We start from the raw sequence: 22,321 nt of genomic DNA, 5'->3' as shown, positions 1-22,321 counted from the left end.
CTATATCCACAGTAAAATTAGTCCTATATCGACATAACCTGAAAGGCCGCTCAGCAAGGAAGAAGCCACTCCTCCAAAACCGGCATAAAATTCCAGACTGTGGTTTTCAACTGCACATGGGGACAAAGATCGTACTTTTTGGAGAAATGTCCTCTGGTTTGATGAAACAAAAATAGAACTGTTTGGCCATAATGGCCATCGTTATGTTTGGAGGAAAAGGGGGGATGCTTGCAAGCCGAAGAACACCATCCCAACTATGAAGCACGGGGGTGGCAGCATCATGTTGTGGGGGTGCTTTGCTGCAGAAGGGACTGGTGCACTTCACAAAATAGATGTTTTCATGAGGAAGGAAAATTCTGTAGATATATTGAAGCAGCATCTCAAGACATCAGTCAGGAAGTTAAAGCTTGCGTCTTCCAAATGGACAATGACCCCAAGCATACTTCCAAAGTTGTGTCAAAATGGCTTAAGGACAACAAAGTCAAGGTATTGGAGTGACCATCACAAAGCCCTGACCTCAATCCTATAGAAAATTTGTGGGCTGAACTGAAAAAGCGTGTGCGAGGAAAGAGGCCTACAAACCTGACTTAGTTACACCAGCTCTGTCAGGAGGAATGGGCCAAAAATCCCCCAACTTATTGTGGGAAGCTTGCGGAAGGCTACGCGGAACGTTTGACCCAAGTTTAACAATTTAAAGGAAATACTTCCAAATACTAATTGAGTGTATGTAAACTTCTGACCCACTGGGAATGTGATGAAAGAAATTAAAGCTGAAATAAATCATTCTCTCCACTATTATTCTGACATTTCCTAACTGACATAAAACAGGGAATTTTTACTAGGATTAAATGTCAGGAATTGTGAAAAACTGAGTTTAAATGTATTTGGCTAAGGTGTATGTAAACTTCCGACTTCAACTGTATATACAGTGTATATATACTTATTAGGTACACCAATCTAGTATGTTGGTCCATGCTGGCGCAATGGCATCACGCAGTTGCTGCAGATTGGACGATGGTACGTTCATGTTGCGAATAGCCTGTTCCATCTCATCCTAAAGATGCTCTATTGGGTTGAGGTTTGGGGACTGAGCAGGCCACTCAAGTAAACTGTGGTCGTCTGCTGCAATAGCCCATCCGTGACAAGGATCGACAAGTTGTGTTCCAAGATTCCGTTCTGCACACCACATACTGCACTGTTATTTGTATGTTTGTAGCCCGCCTGTTAGTCTGCACGATTATTGCCATTCTCCTTCAACCTCTCTTATTATCAATGATATCTTTTTGCCGACAGGACTGCCGCTGACTGGATGTTTTTGTTCACTATGACACTATAAACTTACTATACAGCACACCTGTATTTGGAGAGTTTCTCCCATTCTTCTCTGCAGATCCTCTCAAGCTTTGTCAGGTTGGATGGGGAGCATTGCTGCACAGCTATTTTCAGGTCTCTCCATGAGATGTTAGATTGGGTTCAAGTCCAGGCTCTGGCTGGGCCACTCAAGGACATTCAGAGACTTGTCCCGAAGCCACTCCTGCATTGTCTTGGCTGTGTGCTTAAGGTCGTTGTGCTTTTTGAAGGTGAACCCCAGTCTAAGGTCCTGAGTGCTCTGTAGCAGGTTTTCTTCAAGGATCTCTCTGTACTTTGCTCTGTTTATCTTTACCCAGATCCTGACTATTCTCCCAGTCCCTGCCGCTGAAAAACATCCCATCATCATGATTCTGCCACCACCATGCTTCACCGTAGGGATGGTGCCAGGATTCATCCAGACGTGACGCTTGGCATTCAGGCCAAAGAGTTCAATCTTGGTTTCATCAGACCAGAGAATCTTGTTTCTCATGGTCTGAGAGTATATGCCTTTTGGCAAACTCCAAGCGGGCTATCATGTGCCATTTACTGAGGAGTAGCTTCCGTCTGGCCACTCTACCATAAAGGCCTGATTGGGGGTTCTGCAGTGATGTTTGTCCTTCTCCCATCTCCACTGAGGAACTCTAGAGCTCGGTCAGTGACCATCGGGTTCTTGGTTACCTCCCATTGAAACAATGTGTGTGCGTGCTTGCCTGCGTGCGTGCGTTCGGTCCTCTGTAGCTCAGTTGGTAGAGCAATGCCAGAATAGTGGGTTCAATTCCCAGGACTAACCATGAGTTAAAAAGTTATGCTTGCATGACTGTACTTTTTATGGATCCCCTGTCATTTCTGCCAAGGCAGCAGCTACTCTTCCTGGGGTTCAGCAAAATGTATGCATTTATATAACATTTCAAAAACATGACAATATATTTCGCAACAGATTTCTCAACACATTAAGCGTGTGCCCTCAGGCCACTACTCTACTACAACATTGTATCTACAACACAAAATCCATGTGTACATGTCTTTTTAATGCGTATGTTATCGTGTGTGCATGTGTCTCTTCACAGTCCCCACTGTGTGTGTATTTTTTTCTGCTTTTTAAATCTGATTTTACTGTTTGCATAAGCTACTTGATGTGGAATAGAGTTTCATATAGTCATGGCTCTATGCAGTACTGTGTGCCTCCCATAGTCTGTTCTGGACTTGGGGACTGTGAAGAGAGCTCTGATGGCATGTCTTGTGGCGTATGCATGGGTGTACGAGCTGTGTTCTAGTAGTTTAAACTGATAGCTCAGTGCGTTCAACATGTCAATACTTCTCACAGATACAAGTAGTGATGAAGTCAATCTTTCCTCTACGATACTTTGAGCCAGGAGAGATAGACTTGTATTTCATGTTAGTTCTTTGTGTACATTTAAGGGCCAGCCGTGTTACCCTGTTCTGGGCCAATTGTAATTTTCCTAAGTCCCTCTTTGTGGCACCTGACCACATGACTGAACAGTATTCCAGGTGGGACAAAACTAGGGCCTAAAGTAGATGTCGATTTTTTTTTTTAAATGTATTTGTAATAATGACAATTACAACAATACTGAATGAACACTTATTTTAACTTAATATAATACATCAATAAAATCAATTTAGCCTCAAATAAATAATGAAACATGTTCAATTTGGTTTAAATAATGCAAAAACAAAGTGTTGGAGAAGAAAGTAAAAGGGCAATATGTGCCATGTAAGAAAGCTAACGTTTAAGTTCCTTGCTCAGAATATGAGAACATATGAAAGCTGGTGGTTCCTTTTAACATGAGTCTTCAATATTCCCAGGTAAGAAGTTTTAGGTATTAACCATGCCGAAAGGTATAGAGTAGGATAGATAGAGTAGCTGTAATAACGGAGCTGTGAGTCGGGAAGCAGGTGCAGGTGAAACGTTTAGTAAAACAACAAAACCAGTAACGAGACTATTCCATAATGCTACACGCCGGTAAACAAGAGCAATACCAACTGGTGAGAAAACATGTAAAGGCGTCTGTGTGTAGCTGGTGAGATGAGTCAGGCGCAGGACAGCAGATATGAGTAATAAAATACTTTACTCAAAATTTCAAACATAACACGTAATATACACGGCCACACAATACGGACCACAATACAACAAACAATCACTCACAAATAAAACATGTAGAACAGGGGGTTAAATAATAAAAAAGTAATTGAATAAGTGAAGCCAGGTGTGATAAGACAAAGACAGAACAAATGGAAAATGAAAAGTGGATCGGCGGTGGCTTCGAAAGCCGGTGACGTCGACCGCCGAACGCCGCCCGAACAAGGAGAGGAACCGACTTTGGCGGAAGTCGTGACATACCGACCTCGGGGACGACCCGGAGGACGAGGCGCAGGGCGATCCGGATGGAGACGGTGGAAATCTCGTAGCAACGAAGGGTCCAGGACGTCCTCCACCGGCACCCAGCATCTCTCCTCCAGACCGTACCCCTCCCAATCCACGAGGTACTGAAGGCCCCTCGCCCGGTGCCTCGAGTCCAGGATGGCTCGAACAGCATACGCCGGGGACCCTTTGATGTCCGGAGGGGGCGGAGGAACCTCCCGCACCTCAGCTTCTTGGAGTGGACCAGCCACCACCGGCCTGAGGAGAGACACATGGAACGAGGGATTAATGCGATAATCTGGGGAAGCTGTAACCTGTAGTTTACCTCGTTCAGTCTCCTCAGGCCTTTAAATGGCCCCATAAAACGCAAACCCAGCTTCCGGCAGGGCAGGCAGAGGGGCAGGTTCCGGGTCGAGAGCCAGACCCGGTCCCCCGATGTCCGCGTTCGATCTGGCTCTGATGCCACGGTGCCAGAACTGGCGGATACCCCAGTACACACTGGAAAGGAGAGAGGTTAGTGGAGGAGTGGCGGAGTGAGTTTTGGGCCATCTCTGCCCAGGGGATGAACGTCGCCCACTCCCCCGGCCGGTCCTGGCAATATGACCGCAGAAACCTATCCTGATTTACTCTCTCCACCTGCCCGTTACTCTCAGGGTGAAAACCTGAGGTAAGGCTGACCGAGACCCCCAGACGTTCCATGAACTCTCTCCAGACCCTGGACGTGAACTGGGGACCCAGATCAGAGACTGTCTTCAGGCACCCCATAGTGCCTGTAGGGCCGTAGGTAGACCGGGCAAAGGGAGGAGATGGCAGGACTTAGAAAACCGATCCACAACGACCAGGATTGTGGTGTTGCCCTGTGAGGGAGGAAGATCCCTCAGGAAGTCCACCGATAGGTGCGACCACGGCCGTTGTGGAACGGGTAGGGGTTGTAATTTCCCTCTGGGCAGGTGCCTGGGAGCCTTGCACTAGGCGCACACCGAGCAGGAGGAAACATAAACCCTCATGTCCTTGGCCAAGGTGGGCCATCAGTACTTCCCACTAAGGCAACACACCGTCTGACCGATGCCAGGATGACCAGAGGAGGGTGACGTATGGGCCCAATAGATCAAACGGTCGCAGACAGCAGACGGAACGTACAGGAGCCCAGCTGGACACTGGGGGGGAGTGGGCTCTGTGCGTAACGCCCGCTCAATGTCCGCGTCCAGCTCCCACACCACCGGTGCCACCAGGCAGGAGGCCGGAAGTATGGGAGTGTGATCCATGGACCGCTCCTCTGTGTCATACATCCGGGACAGTGCGTCTGCCTTAGCGTTCTGGGAACCTGGTCTGTAGGATAGAGTGAAAACAAAACGGTAAAGAACATAGCCCACCTTGCCTGGCGAGGGTTCAGTCTCCTCGCCGCCCGGATGTACTCCAGATTACGGTGGTCAGTCCAGATGAGAAAAGGGTGTTTAGCCCCCTCAAGCCAATGTCTCCACGCCTTCAGAGCCTTGACAACAGCCAACAGCTCCCGGTCCCCCACATCATAGTTTCACTCCGCCGGGCTGAGCTTATTCGAAAAGAAAGCACAGGGGAGGAGCTTTGTTGGCGTGCCCGAGCGATGAGAGAGCACGGTTCCTATCCCAACCTCGGACGCGTCCACCTCCACTATGAACGCCAAAGAGGGATCCAGATGAGCCAGCACGGGAGCCGAGGTAAACAGAGCCTTCAGGTGACCAAAAGCCCTGTCCGTCTCAGCCGACCACTGCAGCCGCACCGGTCCCCCCTTCAGCAGTGAGGTAATGGGAGCTGCTACCTGACTAAAAACCCCGGATAAACCTCCGGTAGTAGTTGGCAAACCCTAGAAACCGCTGCACTTCCTTTACCGTGGTGGGAGTCGGTCAATTACGCACGGCTGAAATGCGGTCACTCTCCATCTCCACCCCTGATGTGGAAATGCTGTACCCTAGGAAGGAGACAGACTGTTGGAAGAACAGACATTTCTCAGCCTTGACGTACAGGTCATGCTCAGTCGACCAAGCACCCTGCGCACCAGGGACACATGCTTGGCGCATGCAGCGGAGTATATCAGAATGTCGTCGATATACACCACTACACCCTGCCCGTGGAGGTCCCGTAAAATCTCGTCAACAAAGGCCTGGAAAACTGATGGAGCATTCATCAACCCGTACGGCATGACGAGGTACTCATAGTGCCCTGAGGTGGTACTTAATGCCGTCTTCCACTCGTTCCCTTCCCGGATATGCACCAGGTTGTAAGCGCTCCTGAGATCCAATTTTGTGAAAAAGCGCGTCCCGTGCATTGACTCGATCGCACTGGCGATGAGAGACAGCGGGTAGCTGTACTTCACAGTGATCTGATTGATCCCTCAATAGTCAGTACACGGGCGCAGACCCCCATCCTTCTTCACAAAAAAGGGAAATTTGAGGAATTTCATTCTTCTGACTCCATTCTTCTGGTGAGTGATTCTGTAAAGACGTCTGTGTGTAGCTGGTGAGATGAGTCAGGAGCAGGACAGCAGATATGAGTAATAAAGTACTTTACTCAAAATTTCAAACATAACACGTAATATACACAGCCACACGTAATATACACAGCCACACAATACGGACCATAATACAACAAACAATCACTCACAAATACAACATGTAGAACAGGGGGTTAAATAATAAACAAGTAATTGAATAAGTGGAGCCAGGTGTGATAAGACAAAGACAGAACAAATGGAAAATGAAAAGTGGATCGGCGGTGGTGTCACGGCCGTCGAATGATGAGGACCAAAGCACAGCGTGGTGAGCGTACAAATTCCTTTTATTTAGAAATAACGCCGACAAAAACAATAAACAATACAAAACAACCGTCAAGCTTAAGGGCTATGTGCCACGTTGCGGGCACCGGACTGGGCACCCTCGCTGCGGGCCCCGGACTGGGCACCCTCGCTGCGGGCCCCGGACTGGGCACCCTCGTTGCGGGCCCCGGACTGGGCACCCTCGTATGGTACCTAAGTATGGTTCCCAATCAGAGACAACGATAGGCAGCTGTCCCTGATCGAGAATCATACCTGGCCAAAACATAGAAATAGAAAATCATAGAAAACAAAAACATAGAATGCCTACCCCAAATCACACCCTGACCAAACCAAATAGACACATAAAACTTCTCTCTATGGTCAGGGCGTGACAGGTGGCTAGAAAGCCGGTGACGTCGACCGCCGAACGCCGCGCAAACAAGGAGAGGGTCCGACTTCGGCGGAAGTCGTGACTAAACATAAGGGAGTGACATATAAATGGGTGGAAATTATGAAGATAATGAAGTCCAAGTGTGAATCATAATAATGAACAGGTGTGCGTAATGATAGGTGCCAAGTGTGCGTAATGATGAATCCCAGGACCGGTGGTTAGTATTCTGGCGATGTCGTACACCAGAGGGGAGGAGCAGGAGAAGATGTGACAATAGGGGTACCAGACACACACACATCAGCAGAATAGACTGCCTACAGTGTAGTCTGTTGGCCAGATAGCCAGTGGAAAGAAAAGATAAGACACAACATATAAAACACACGTCACAGCACAGGGGTAAACCAACCAATAATACCTCATACAATAGCAATTTAACGGCAACTTCATAGAAACAATTGACAAAAAAGAACCCAGTCATCAACATTAGAGTATTTGCAATAATCTGTGTTGTGACTTGACTTTAACATTAATCTTAAGACTGTTATTTATCTAATTCAGCATCCTGGAGTCGCCTCTTCACTGTTGGCGTTGAAACTGGTGTTTTGCGGGTACTATTTAATGAAACTGCCAGTTTTTTTAAACAAAGAACATTCCTCTGGTGAATCTTGAGAGCGCAGGCCTGAATCTTCTCCCTTGATTTACAACAGGCTATGAGTTGTTAACCCCCACAAGTTCTTCCTTCCCCCTCTAGGGTGAGAGTGGGTCTGATTGAAGTTATTCATTGCAAACCTGATCTGACCTATTTGGATTCTCGTGGACAGTCATGACATATGTATTAGTAGGAGTGCAGGGGGTATGAATGGGTTTGTGTGTGTGTGTTGGGGGGGGGGGTTGTTTATAGACAAAACAAAGGCCTTAAAATGTCCTAGAATCTTCTCGGCCAAATGTAAATAGTCCGACAGAAGATCCATACAGTTCAAACAACAATAAATAATAACTCATGCAAACTCCCTTTAACTAAAATGTCACACCAAATACAACTGGCAGGGCACTAATAGTCCAACGACACCGAACATCAGAAGGAGCACATAGGGGAAAAAATGAAGTCTGCTGCAGTGAAACGCACTGGAACGATAGAGGGAAAATGAGAGGGTGGGGGTCTTAGCTGTTGACTTCAGGCTTGCAGTTACACTGTCTGTCCCTCTGATACAGCTGATGGTTTGTTGGATTGTTTTTCAAATTTCCGCAAAAATGTTGCTATTACTCCGGAAGAGCTATCATATTTCCTCATTCCTGACTGCTGATGCACTCTTAAAGTGGCAGCGCACGGTGAATAATGTTTCTGCCACTGTGTCTTATGACCGAAAAGAGCTTCTAGATATCAGGACGGCAATTACTCACCCCGTACTGGAAGATAGGACAGCGGCCTCTAGAAAGACAAGGGGTGGCGGTTTATGTATATTTGTAAACAACAGCTGGTCAACGAAATCTAAGGACCTCTCAAGGTTTTGCTCGCCTGAGGTAGAGTATCTCATTATAAGCTGTAGACCACACTATTTACCAAGAGAGTTTTAATCTATACTCTTCGTACCTTTCTATCTATCATCACAAACCGACGCTGGCACTAAGACCACACTCAATGAGCTGTATACGGCCATAAGCAAAAAGGAAAACGCTCATCCTGAGGCGGCACTCCTAGTAGCCGGGGACTTTAATGCAGGGAAACTTAAATCCATTTAACTTCTTGAGAATACAGGGGGTGCTGTTTTCACATTAGCATAATTGCCTCTACAGATAAAACTGCCTCTTATTCAATTATTGCTGTTACTATATGCATATAACCATATGCCATTGGATAGAAAACAAGCTATGGTTTCTAAAACCGTTCCAATTTTGTCTCTGAGTCAAACACAGGTCATTTCACAGCACTTTCCCTGAGCCAGAAAAAGATTGCAAGATGTGTATGCTCGCTTCAAAGCTCTGCCTATATATGGTCACACGACCTATGACCCGAAACACACTTCCTTCTTCTTCCTCTGGGTGTCTGGAAGACGTCAGAGGAGAAATTTTTTGTTTATCTTGTACTGACGTGAAATAAGACCTATTTCTTTAGCGTGACCGACAACTTCCGGTTTCCTGAGATGCGCGTTTAGAGAAGCCATTGACTTTTGTTATGCTGACGTTACGGATGAAAACTATCTCCGTGTCGAAGTTTGTTTGATACATGTGACCATATCACCGTAATGTATGTTTTTTCAATATAGTTTAATCAGATTATTAGAATTTTTTCGGGAGTTTTGCCGTGTTCCGTTCTGTGAGTTTTTTAACTTTGGACAGAGCCATGCTAGTCGACCAGTACCCAGGCTAAATGAAGAGGGAAAGTTGCCATTGTGAATGGATTGAACGACTCATCAGGACTAAGGACACCTTGATCAACATTCTGATGAAAGATCAGCAATAGTAAGACCCAATTTACGATGTTATTTCATATATCTGTCGTGCATGTGAACTGGTCGCGCGCGTCCAGCTGGTTCTGGCTGGCCTGGTTATGCTAATTTAGCGCTACATTTTGTTTTCGCTATAAAACATTTAAAAAATCTGAAATATTGTTTGGATTCACCAGATGTTGGGCTTTCAATGTCTGTACGCTGTGTATTTTTTCTGAAATGTTTTAAGACAAGTAATTAGTTATATAACGTTGGTCTCTGTAATTGTTCTAGCTGCATCAGCACTATATCAGATTGCAGCTGCAATGTAGAACTGTGATTTATACCTGAAAAATGCACATTTAAAAAAAAAAACTATGCTATACCATAAATATGTTATCAGACTGTCATCTTAAGAATTTTTTTGTTGGTTAGTGGCTATCAATATCTTAGTTTAGCCGAATTGGTGATAGCACCTGATGGAGTAAGAAACTGTTGGAGTAAGAAAATGGTGTCATTTTGCTAACGTGTTTAGCTAATAGATTTACATATTGTGTCTTCCCTGTAAAACATTTAAAAAATCTGAAATGGTGGTTTTATTCACAAGATCTGTGTCTTTCATTGGGTGTCTTGGACTTGTGATTTAATGATATTTAGATGCTACTATTTAATTGTGACGCTATGCTAGCGATGCTAATCAGTGTGGGGGGTGTGGGGGGTGCTCCCGGATCCGGGTTAGGTACTCTGTAGAGGTTAACTTAATTTCTACCAGCATGTTAAATGTGCAACCAGAGGGAAAAAACTCCACAAAAAACTCCACATCCACATTTACGCCACACACAGAGACACATACAAAGCTCTCCCTCGCCCTCCATTTGGCAAATCTGACCATAATTCTATCCTCCTGATTCCTGCTTACAAGCAAAAACTAAAGCAGGAAGCACCAGTGACTTGTTCAATAAAAAGTGGTCAGATGAAGCAGATGCCAAGCTACAGGACTGTTTTGCAAGCACAGACTGGAATATATTCTGTGATTCTTCCGATGGGATTGAGGAGGACACCACATCAGTCACTGGCTTCATCAATAAGTGCATTGATGACGTTGTCCCCACAGTGACTGTACGTACCCCAAACAGAAGCCATGGAATACAGGCAACATTAGCACTGAGCTAAATGGTAGAATTGCCGCTTTCAAGGAGCGAGACTTTAACCCGGAAGCTTATAAGAAATCCCGCTCTGCCCTCTGACGAACTATCAAACAGGCAAAGCTTCAATACAGGACTACGATTGAATCGTACTACACCGACTCCGGCACTCGTCGGATGTGGCAGGGCTTGCAAACTATTACAGACTACAAAGGAAAGCCCTGCCACGAGCTGCCCAGTGACACAAGCCTACCGGACAAGCTAAATTACTTCTATGCTCGCTTCGAGGCAAGTAACACTGAAACATGCATGAGAGCATCATCTGTTCCGGATGACTGTGTGATTACGCTCTCCGTAGCCGATGTGAGTAAGACCTTTAAACAGGTCAACATTCACAAGGCCGCAGGGCCAGACGGATTACAAGGACGTGTACTCCGAGCATGCGCTGACCAACTGTCAAGTGTCTTCACTGACATTTTCAACCTGTCCCTGTCTGAGTCTGTAATACCAACATGTTTCAAGCACACCACCATAGTCCCTGTGCCCAAGAACACTAAGGTAACCTGCATAAATTACTACCGACCCATACTTACATCTGTAGCCATGAAGTGATTTAAAAGGCTGGTCATGGCTCACATCAACACCATTATCCCAGAAACCCTATACCCACTCCAATTTGCATACAGCCCCAACAGATCCACAGATGATGCAATCTCTATTGCACTCCACACTGCCCTTTCCCACCTGGACAAAATGAACGCCTATGTGAGAATGCTGTTAATTGACTACATCTCAGTGTTAAACACCATAGGGAGTTCAATGCTCATCACTAAGCTAGGGACCCTGGGACTAAACACCTTCCTCTGCAACTGGATCCTGGACTTCCTGACGGGCCTACCCCAGGTGGTAAGGGCAGGTAACAACACATCCACCACGCTGATCCTCACCACGGGGGCCCCTCAGGGGTGCGTGCTCAGTCCCCTCCTGTACTCCCTGTTTACGCATGACTGCATGGCCAGGCACGACTCCAACACCAAGTTTGGTGATGATACAACAGTGGTAGGCCTGATCACCGACAACGATTAGACAGCCTATAGGGAGGAGGTCAGAGACCTGGCCTTCTGGTGCCAGGACAACAACCTCTCCCTCAACATGATCAAAACTAAGGAGATGAGTGTGGACTACAGGAAAAGGAGGGCCGAGCACTCCCCCATACTCATCGATGGGGCTGTAGTGAAGCAGGTTGAGAGCTTCAAGTTCCTTGGTGTCCACATCACCAACAAACTATCATGGTCCAAACACACTAAGACAATCGTGAAGAGGGCACGACAAAGCCTATTCCCCCACAGGAGACTGAAAAGATTTGGCATGGGTTCACTTATCCTCAAAAAGTTCTACAGCTGCACCATCGAGAGCATCCTGACTGGTTGCATCACTGCCTGGTATGGCAACTGCTCGGCCTCTGACCGCAAGGCACTATAGTGCGTACGGCCCAGTACATCACTGAGGCCAAGATTCCTGCCATCCAGGACCTCTATACCAAGTGGTGTCAGAGGAAGGCCCTAAAAATTGTCAAAGACTCCAGCCACCCTTGTCATAGACTGTTCTCCCTGCTACCGCACGGCAAGCGGTACCGGAGCGCCAAGTCTAGGTCCAAAATGCTTCTTAACAGCCTCTATCCCCAAGACATAAGACTCCTGAACAGCTAATCGAAGGGCTACCCAGACCCCTCTTTTACGCTGCTGCTACTCTCTGTTTATTATCTATGCATAGTCACTTTAACTCTACCTACATGTACATATTACCTCAATTACCTCGACTAACCGGTGCCCCTGCACATTGACTCTGTACCTGTACCCCCTGTATATAGCCTCGCTATTGTTATTTTACTGCTGCCATTTAATTATTTGTTACTTTTATTTTCTACTTTTTCTTACTTTTATTTTCTACTTTTTCTTATCTATTTTTTACTGAACACTTATTTTTCTTAAAACGGCATTGTTGGTTAAGGGCTTGTAAGTAAGCATTTCACTGTAAGGTCTACACCTGTTGTATTTGGCGCATGTGACAAATAAAAATGTATGTGTTTTGAAGGCTCCGTGCAGGATTTTGCCACAAGGTAACTCGATCCACAATATAGCAGGGGATGTAAAGCCATAACACATATGTTTTTCCAGCAGCAGATTATGATCGATAATGTCAAAGGCTGCACCGAAGTCTAACAAAACACATTCCACAATCTTTTTATCAATTTCTTTCAGTCGACATTTGTGCTAGTGCCGTACATGTTGAATGCCCTTCCCTTAAAACCTCTACCAAATCACCCTCCCGGATCCGGGATCCTCCTCATCAGAAACGCTGACTAGCATAGCCTAGCCTAGCGCCACAGGGAATATCATATAATATAATTTCATGAAATCACAAGTCCAATACAGCAAATTAAAGATAAACATCTTGTGAATCCAGCCAACATGTCTGATTTTTTAAATGTTTTACAGCGAAAACACAACATATATTTATGTTAGCTCACCACAATAGCGCAACACACAACGCCATTTTTTCACCGCAAAGATAGCTTTCACAAAACCCACAAATAGAGATAAAATTAATCACTAACCTTTGAACAACTTCATCAGATGACAGTCTTATGACATCATGTTATACAATACATTTATGTTTTGTTCGAAAATGTGCATATTTATAGCTATAAATCCTGGTTTTACATTGCAGCCATAGTCACAAATGGCACCAAAACAGCCAGAATAATTACAGAGAGCAATGTGAAATACCGAAATACTCATCATAAAACTTTTATGACAAATACATGTTGTACAGCAAATGAAAGATCTACATCTTGTGAATCCAGCCAACATATCCGATTTTTTAAATGTTTTACAGCGAAAACACAACATATATTTATGTTAGCTCACCACAATAGCCCAAAACAATGCCATTTTTTCACCACAAAGATAGCTTTCACAAAACCCACAAATAGAGATAAAATTAATCACTAACCTTTGAACAACTTCATCAGATGACAGTCTTATAACATCATGTTATACAATACATTTATGTTTTGTTCGAAAATGTGCTTATTTATAGCTACAAATCCTGGTTTTACATTGTGAACATGACGCAAAAATGCTCCAAATTGTCCGGAGAAATTTTGGAGTCACGTAATCTAACAGAAAAACTCATCATAAACTTTGCTGAAAAATACATGTTGGACATATAATTAAAGATACACTGGTTCTTAATGCAACCGCTGTGTTAGATTTAAAAAATAACTTTAGTAAAAAGCACAGCATACAATAATCTGAGACAGCGCTCAGCCATTCTCCGCCATGTTGGAGTCAACATATGAAATAACATCATAAATATTCTCTTACCTTTGATGAACTTTCATCAGAATGCAGTGCCAGGAGTCCTAGTTCCACAATAAATCGTTGTTTTGTTTTAGAATGTCCATTTCTTCTGTCGAATTAGCAACTTTGGCTAGCATAGTGGTGCTCACGTGTCCATGAAAGTTATTAAGAAGAAGTTTTAAAGCATGCTGAAAAGCTGTTGTCAATTTGTTTACTCTGAAATAACATTGTATCTGTTTAAACATCATTTTTCTCAAAATATTACTACGGGTTGGTAACTGGCTGATTGGTCGGCTGTTTGAGCCTGTGAAGGGTGCTTTACTATTCTTGGGTAGCGGAATTACTTTTGCTTCCCTCCAGGCCTGAGGGCACATACTTTCCTTTAGGAAAATCTTCAGTAATTTTCCATCCAAGTTGTCAGGCCAAGGTGGCTTGTAATTGTTGGTAGACAACAACACTTTTTTCACCTCTTCCACATTCACTTTACGGAATACAAAATTTCAATGCTTGTCTTTCATAATTTGGTCAGTTATACATGGATGTCTAGCTTCAGAATTTGTTGTTGGCATGTCATGCCTAAGTCTGTAAGTCACTTTGGAAAGAAGTGTCTGCTATATTGTTAATATATATTATTTCCAAACACCTCCTATAGTGGACTGTTCATACATGTCTTACCTTAGTGGTTGCAATAGTTGTTGTACAATATTCCACAGTGATCTATTCTACAGGATCCATGTTGAATGTGTTATTTCTGTGACTCCTCTCAGAATCTGGAGTCCAGACTAAAGGTCTTGCTGCCAGACGATGTCGGAGCTGCTCTGATGGATGGCGTTGTGCTGTGCCATCTGGCCAATCACATTCGTCCTCGGTCAGTGGCCAGCATCCATGTACCCTCCCCAGCAGTGGTAAGTACCTGTTGAAAACCTGTGGTTTTAAATCCCTAAAGCCGAAGCAAACCACCTGCCAAGAAGTAAAAAAAGCCAAGAATAATTAGAACAAATAAGGATAATTTTTCTCTGATTTTTTTTCCTCTCCATGTAACTATTGACGAATTCTGTTCCACAGCCAAAGCTCAGCATGGCCAAGTGCCGCAGGAATGTCGAGAACTTCCTGGATGCCTGTAAGAAGCTGGGCGTGTCACAGGTAAACATACATCACCAAATCACCACTGTCTATCGCTGCCATCAGTCCTCTCAGTTACCAGCAAGAGATCTGATATGCCTCTTTTCCCAGTTATGGCGCACTCCCTTATCAGGAGAACAGATAACCATTTGTTGATAAACTTCTGTTTGAGTCCTGAACCTAATGTGGAAACCTCAAGAGGATAGGTTGAGGTTGGGTGCCACTGTTTTTGGTTCTTACAACTGCCTTATTGTTGTCTTGCTGACAATGTATTTTAACAAAGAAACAGACTGGCATCCAAACGTCAATTCACTTGTACTGACCTGAAAGTGTTTTGAAAGGACCGGTGATGACTGTGTGTTGTGTTTCTGCCCTGGCAGGACAAGCTGTGTTTACCCCACCATATCCTTGAGGAGCGTGGGCTGGTGAAGGTGAGTATGACCGTGCAGGCTCTACTGGAGCTGCCGGCCTCCAAGCCCACCCAGTTGTCTGCTGTCTAACAGCAGCCTGGACACTGCCTCAACCACCCGCCCAGTCCAGCCCTCCACAACCCAGCCCTTCACCCCACAGAGGAGGGGGCTTCCAGCCTGCTTCGCTCATCATCGGGGACCAGGGACCCCTTAGGCGGCGAGGGCTGGGGGCTGCAGGGAGTCCATTGCCAGCTGACTGAGCCAAGAGAGGGAGGGGTTAACTCAGATCTTCCCACCCTTCCTATATGATGTCAGCTGGGACCCACCTCCCATTCATTGGATTGTTAGCTACTGTCATGTCCTCCCCCAGGGGACCCTACTGTGCTGTGTGTGTAGAGTACCAGTTTGGCTGTCTGTGTGACCTGCACAGTGTGGACTTTATGAGAGCTGGTGAACCCAAAGCCAGATCAGAGGTCAGACTAAGGAATGAATCACAGTGAAGATGAAGACCTGTCTGTCCCCATGGTGATATTGACTGGCCCATGCTCAGACACTTTTGAACCTAGTGGTGCGAACACTGAATTCACTGGGTTTTCAACACTCAGTATTGAAGACATTGGTAGTGAAGTGATAGCAGATTTAAAGGCATGTACTCACTCTTTCACTCAGAGAACTGAACTGCATGCTGGCCGAACCAGCCACACCACATCACTCAAGTGGTCCTGACACCCTGACTTTTCTTTTTGGAACAAATTAGCTTTCAAAGGGGATATATTTGTAAAGATCATTGTGTTATATCACAATATACCTCTGATATCCCAGAGGTAAAGCTTGGGACATCCTAAGTGGTGCTTTACCTCAGAGGAGCCAGCAGTAGCCAAGCACTGGTATACACACTTCTTACAGTCTGCATTTGAGAATAATTATTGTACTACCAATAACAGTGCCATTTGAGGGAAGAATGCTAAGCTTACTTTTAAAAGCATGCTATCCATGATTCCGATTTTCTACTGCAGCACATCTGTGGTGAAGGGAGGCTGCTCTGAGGTACTTCAGATGTGGTATTAGTAGCTCACCCCTGTACGGTATACGAGAGAGCCATCCCACTGCCACGGGACCTTCTCTCAAATGCAGACCTAGAGACCTGGCTACTGTGAATGCATGTAGCTTTGATCATACCACGTGTGCTTATTTGAATAGGACTTGTTGAAAGCACATGGTTATTTAGTTAGGATATTGTATTATATACACTTATAATGCTGAGATTGTATCTTTTGGTAATTTGATGCAGTGAAACAGTTCTTTTTTAATGTTGACATATTTAATCTTTACATTTATAACTTGCTCCTCTAGTTGGATTCACAACTGCAAAACGTAAAATAAGGAACACAACATAAACAATGAGGAAATCCCATAGATCATCGTTCATCACCTCCAGTTCCACAACAGTACATATTTTTGTTGTAACCCCGGACAAACACACCTGATTCAACTCATCAACTAATCAGCAAGCCCTCAATGAGTTGAATCAGGTGATTAGTCTTGGACTACAACAAAAATATGTACTGTTGAGGGTACTTGAGGACTGGAGTTGGGAAGCACTGACATAGATGAATCCCAACCACTGAACTATTTTAATCAGGAAAATTATTTATCTATTTATTTTTTTCTATTTATATGCTTTGTTTGTTTGTTTTTCACCCCCCGATGACCCCTTAAGTTATGTGACAGGAGTTTGCAGCTCCAAACTGGTGATATTTTCCTGCTTTAAGCTTTGGTGTTTGCTTTGGTGTTTGTTCTTGGCCACAGTTTGCATGTTCATTGCCTCAAAAAGCCTGTTTCAATTAACCTCACATTGCAGGAAATCTGAACAATTGTTCCAGATGCAGTTTCACTTTGTTTCCATCCGTAAATTTAGTCCTACTATTACACATACTTCAAATATTATTTTGTGTGGTACAGGAACAAAGGTATTTTTGTCTGAAATGTCTGTTTGATTGAATCAGTGTTACTCACTGAGGAATATTTATACTGAACAAAAATATAAACACGACATGCAATAATTAGTTACAGTTCCCATAAGGAAATCAGTCAATTTAAATAAATTCATTAGGCCCTAATCTATGGATTCCACATGACGTGGTCACCTTTAAAAAGAAAAAAAGTAGCAGTGTGGATCAAAAAAACAGTCAGTATCTGGTGTGACACCATTTGCCTAATGCAGCGCGACACATCTCCTTCACATAGAGTTGATCAGGCTGTTGATTGTGGCCTGTGGAATGTTGTCCCACTTGCTGGATATTGGCGGGAACTGGAACACGCTGTTGAAAATGTCGATCCAGTGCATTCAAAATATGCTCAATGGGTGACATGTCTGGTGAGTATGAAGGTCATGGAAGAACTGGGACATTTTCAGCTTCCAGGAATTGTGTACAGATCCTTGCGAAATGGGGCCGTTTATTATCATGCTGAAACATGAGGTGATGGTGGCGTATGATTGGCACGACAATGGGCTCTCGTCACGGTATCTCTATCCATTCAAATGTGACCCACCACCTGGATTCGGTCCTATGTAGCAAAATTTGAAATTATGTTTTTTTACATAGAAGTAGAGACTCCGAGCTAGGAAATTGTATATAATACACTGCAGTTGAGGAACAGTGAGAAAATGATTCTGCTTTGAAAGTTGATAAACTTGTAACCCCATTTTTGAGGAAATGGTCCGTGAATATTTTGGTACACCTACTGGAGGGGTCTTCTTTGTCTACAACCATTCAGCATCGTTCACACCCTCCTAAGCCTTAGCCCCACCCATCTCTTTAAGGATTCACTGTGTAGTAAACAACCAAAGATTTCAAGACTAAAAGTGGTGAAAGTAGTAGCAAAAAGTAGTAGTAAAAATAAACTTTATCTAGTCCTTGGCTTATATCCTAATCTGACTTTGGTGCAGGTCATGTTGTTCTTCACATTACTGTCTCTGGTAAACACACACTATATCAAATAAAATCAAAGTTTATTTGTCACATGCACAGGATACAGAAGGTGTAAACGGTATAGTGAAATGGTTACTTCCATCGTGTAGTCTTTTGTTTAGACATGTAGCTAGCTAAACAATAAACCATAATCCCAATTCTAATGCTGCGTTCAAAACAACTGGGAACTATAAAAAGCTCAGACTGGGACAATCTATTTGAATGGTCATCCAACACGGAATTCCAACTCTTGAACTCGGGCCTCTTTCTAGAGCTCCTGCACAGATCATACACGTAATGTTAGCTAGCGAGCCAGCTAACATTAGCTAGCTAGCTAACAGTATGCTTTAACTTGCATTGAAAATGACTTTCTGACAAAATTTGAAATATATAATATCTGAAAATGTAGCTAGACATATACCCGTATACGTGGATGAACGCTTCTCCCTGTGTCATAGATACCATGGTTGCGCTTAGTTTGAAGATGTAATCTGGAGGGAGGTGTTTTATACAACAGCCTTCTTTCTGTGTTCTCTTTTTGGACTCACTCCGCATTTGGCAATCATCTCTCTTCCACCGGGCATTCCACCGATTTCAAAACTCGGTCAACTTCTTCCTTGACAACTACACCGTTTCTTCCCCACCTTTGTCATCAGAAGACTACAATGTCTGGTTCAATTAAAATGTTTTTACCTAAATCAGGGATTTCCTCAGTGTCTGATTCATTTTCAGAGTCAGAGAGTCAGCATGGCACAATCATCCTCTAGAAAGTAGTCCATCACAACGTTTTCCCACTGAGCTTTGTTGATAGCGCGATTAACTTCAGGGCAGCAATGCTGAGAGCAGTAGCGAAACCTTTTCAGTTCATGATATCTTTAAAAAAAAAGCAGCGGTAGACAGGATTATCCACACATACTTATAGACAGAAGCACACTACATGGCAGACCAATCCAAACTCATCTCTCGGCATGTCCAGCCCATCCATTGTGGCTAAAGGGAAAGTTCCTGTATTTTTCTGTGACTAAACCAACTAGGCTCGTTATTTAATTTTTTTATTCGTATTTGCAGATTGCATACAAGTTTGTTAGTAAGGCACATGAATGTTCCAGAAGGCATTTCTGACAAAAAAAAACATATTTTGATTTAAAAAAAAAAATAGTGTAATAGTTCAAATCCCTCACCTGTGAAGTAGTGATGTGTGACAAGACATAGTTCCTTGAAACGGGCCACAAATTGCCATCAATAAAATGCAATTGTCCGTATCTTATGCCTGCCCATAGCCTAACCCAACCGCCACCATGGGGCACTCTGTTCACAACGTTGACATCAGCAAACCGCTTGCCCACACGACGCCATACACATGGTCTGCGGTTGTGAGGCCGGTTGGACGTACTGCCAAATTCTCTAAAACAACGTTGGAGGTGACTTATGGTAGAGAAATGAACATTAAATTATCTGGCAAGAGCTCTGGTGTACATTCCTGCTGTCAGCATGCCATTTGCATGCTCCCTCAAAATTGAGACATCTGTGGCATTGTGTTGTGTGACAACTGCACATTTTAGAGTTTCCTTTTAGTGTCCCCAGCACAAGGTGCACCTATGTAATTGATGATCCTGCTGTTTAATCAGCTTCTTGATAGGTGGATGGATTATCTTGACAAAGGAGAAATGCTCACTAACAGGGATGTAAACAAATGTGTGCATACTGTTGGAGAGAAATAAGCTTTTTTGTGCCTATGGAACATTTTCTGTGATCTTTTATTTCAGCTGATGAAACATGGGACCAACATTTTAAATGTTGAGTTTATATTTTTGTTCAGTGTACTTATGGCACCTTCAAATGAGGGGACTGGATACATAAAGTACTTTTCATTTCTAAACGGTAAAACTGATATGTATGAAAATACCTTCAAATAAAAGGTGAAATGATTTAATGTTGCCTCATATGATCCATTTTATCTCCAATCCAAAATGTTTGAGTATAGAGTATAGATTTGAGCTTCACTGCATTTATATTTTTGTTCCTCATACACAAACACACCTGCTACAGTTTATGTTACCGGTGTTTCTGTTGTGTCCACTCCCGTGTTGATGTCTGTTTTTTATGTAACTTTGTCAGTGAAGCATATCTCTTATTAGGAGTGCCTGTACAACTCATGAATGTTATCACTGGTTTTTAATGTACCAAGTATTTTACTAATGACATGAAGCTGGAACTATATATAGTACCTTACATGTCAAATATAGAACATTCTGTTGTTTTAGTTAGCTTTGTGTCTGTCAATTGGAACATGCTTTATTTATAAAGCCCTTTTTACATCAGCACAAAGTGCTTATACAGAAATACACACTGAAATTCGAGCTGGCCACAGAACCCTGCTCTGACAGGTTTATGGGAACTAATCTCTGATGTATTTCAATTTCCTTTGTATAGTTTATTTTTTATGATGTGGTTTCTGTAATATATTAAGTTGTGCTGCCTCCCTTGTTTAGAATGCCATTCACCTGTCAGTGACCGCCCACCACACCCTACTGCATTGACATCACCATAACCAGAGCTGTTGATGTCTCTGACTCAAAAACAGGTGACTGTGTTGCCATTTTGCTATCTCTATTCTCATTCCAGAAACATGCAACAACAACCAATCCCCTTCGTCTACTGACAAGTGCCAAGGAAATCTGGCAACACTTGAACAAGGCATACTTATAGGCATCACGTAGCCTACTCATAGTCAACGTAAATGTGACAAAATGTCAATGTGACAAGACTCTACAAGTGGTTTTTGGGAGACAACAATCCATTCCCTGAGCTTTTTTGATAACATATCCTGACACAAGACACAAACATGTACAATTGTTTGTTGACAGAACATATCAGCTATTGTTCCTTATCCTTTATATAAAACAACTTTCAAACAAGCCTTATACTTCTGTAAGCCTAATAGCAAATTAATTGGTAATTTCCTCGTCGTTTCCATGTCCGAGCATTAGTACAAGCTTTGTGTCATGGTGTACTGTATGTGAGATAAACCCTGCAGCTATTTCCTGCCCCCCCCCATCCATCCACATTACAAGGTCAGTCTGCTTTCCCAAGTCTCTCACATCTACATCACTCATGCTGTTTTAAGCTTTCAATCTTTGATTAAAAGAACAGGAAGAATCATCTACACGTTATACTGCCGAGGAAACATTCTGATGTATTCTGTACATACAAGTTTTGTATTTTAAAGAAACTAAATGCATGCAATGATCCCAGATGACTGAATCTCATATGTAAATATATATCCTCTATAAATTGTGGAGTGTTTTTCTTTTTATATAAAGGAAATAGAAACATTGTTTCAAGGGCAAAGGAAAATAAAGTGAAATTCTTTCGAACTTTAGAGTCTTTTCTTTTAAATAATTTTCAAAACATTATTACAGACATGCATGCATACAGCACCAGTCAAACGTTTGGACACACCTACTCATTGAAGAGTTTTTCTTTATTTTTACCATTTGCTACATTGTAGAATAATAGTGAAGACATCAAAACTATGAAATAACACATATGGAATCATTATAGTCACCAAAAAAAGTGTTAAACAAATCAAAATATATGTATATTTTAGATGATTCAAAGTAGCCAGCCTTTGCCTTGATGACAGCTTTGCACACTTTGCATTCTCTGAACGAGCTTTACCTGAAAGGCTTTTCCAACAGTCTTGAAGGAGTTCCCACATATGCTGAGCATTTGTTGGCTGCTTTTCCCTCACTGCGGCCCAACTCATCCCAAACCATCTCAATTGGGTTGAGGTCGGGTGATTGTGGAGGCCGGCTCATCTGATGCAGCACTCCATCAATCTCCTTCTTGGTAAAATAGCCCTTACACAGCCTGGAGGTGTGTTGGGTCATTGTCATGTTGAAAAACAAATGAAAGTCCCACTAAGCGCAAACCAGATGGGATGGTGTATTGCTGCAGAATGCTGTG

The 22,321-nt window shown here is 43.4% G+C and overlaps 1 protein-coding gene across 3 annotated transcripts in view; it reads left to right on the top strand.

Moving 5' to 3' along the window:
* The window catches only part of LOC129863340 (leucine-rich repeat and calponin homology domain-containing protein 2-like), an 80,699-nt gene extending 58,970 nt beyond the window's left edge, over nt 1-21,729 (top strand). For all 3 annotated transcript variants that reach the window (XM_055935245.1, XM_055935244.1, XM_055935243.1), the window contains 3 exons: nt 14,616-14,753; nt 14,914-14,991; nt 15,351-21,729. In XM_055935245.1, the coding sequence (XP_055791220.1) occupies nt 14,616-14,753; nt 14,914-14,991; nt 15,351-15,470 (336 nt within the window). In that variant the 3' untranslated portion in view covers nt 15,471-21,729. The remainder of the gene's footprint in view (nt 1-14,615; nt 14,754-14,913; nt 14,992-15,350) is intronic.
* The last annotated feature ends 592 nt before the right edge of the window (nt 21,730-22,321 follow it).

The sequence above is a fragment of the Salvelinus fontinalis genome, chromosome 10, assembly GCF_029448725.1.
Source record: "Salvelinus fontinalis isolate EN_2023a chromosome 10, ASM2944872v1, whole genome shotgun sequence".
Taxonomy (NCBI): domain Eukaryota; kingdom Metazoa; phylum Chordata; class Actinopteri; order Salmoniformes; family Salmonidae; genus Salvelinus; species Salvelinus fontinalis.
This window is presented reverse-complemented; position numbering and strand designations above follow the sequence as displayed.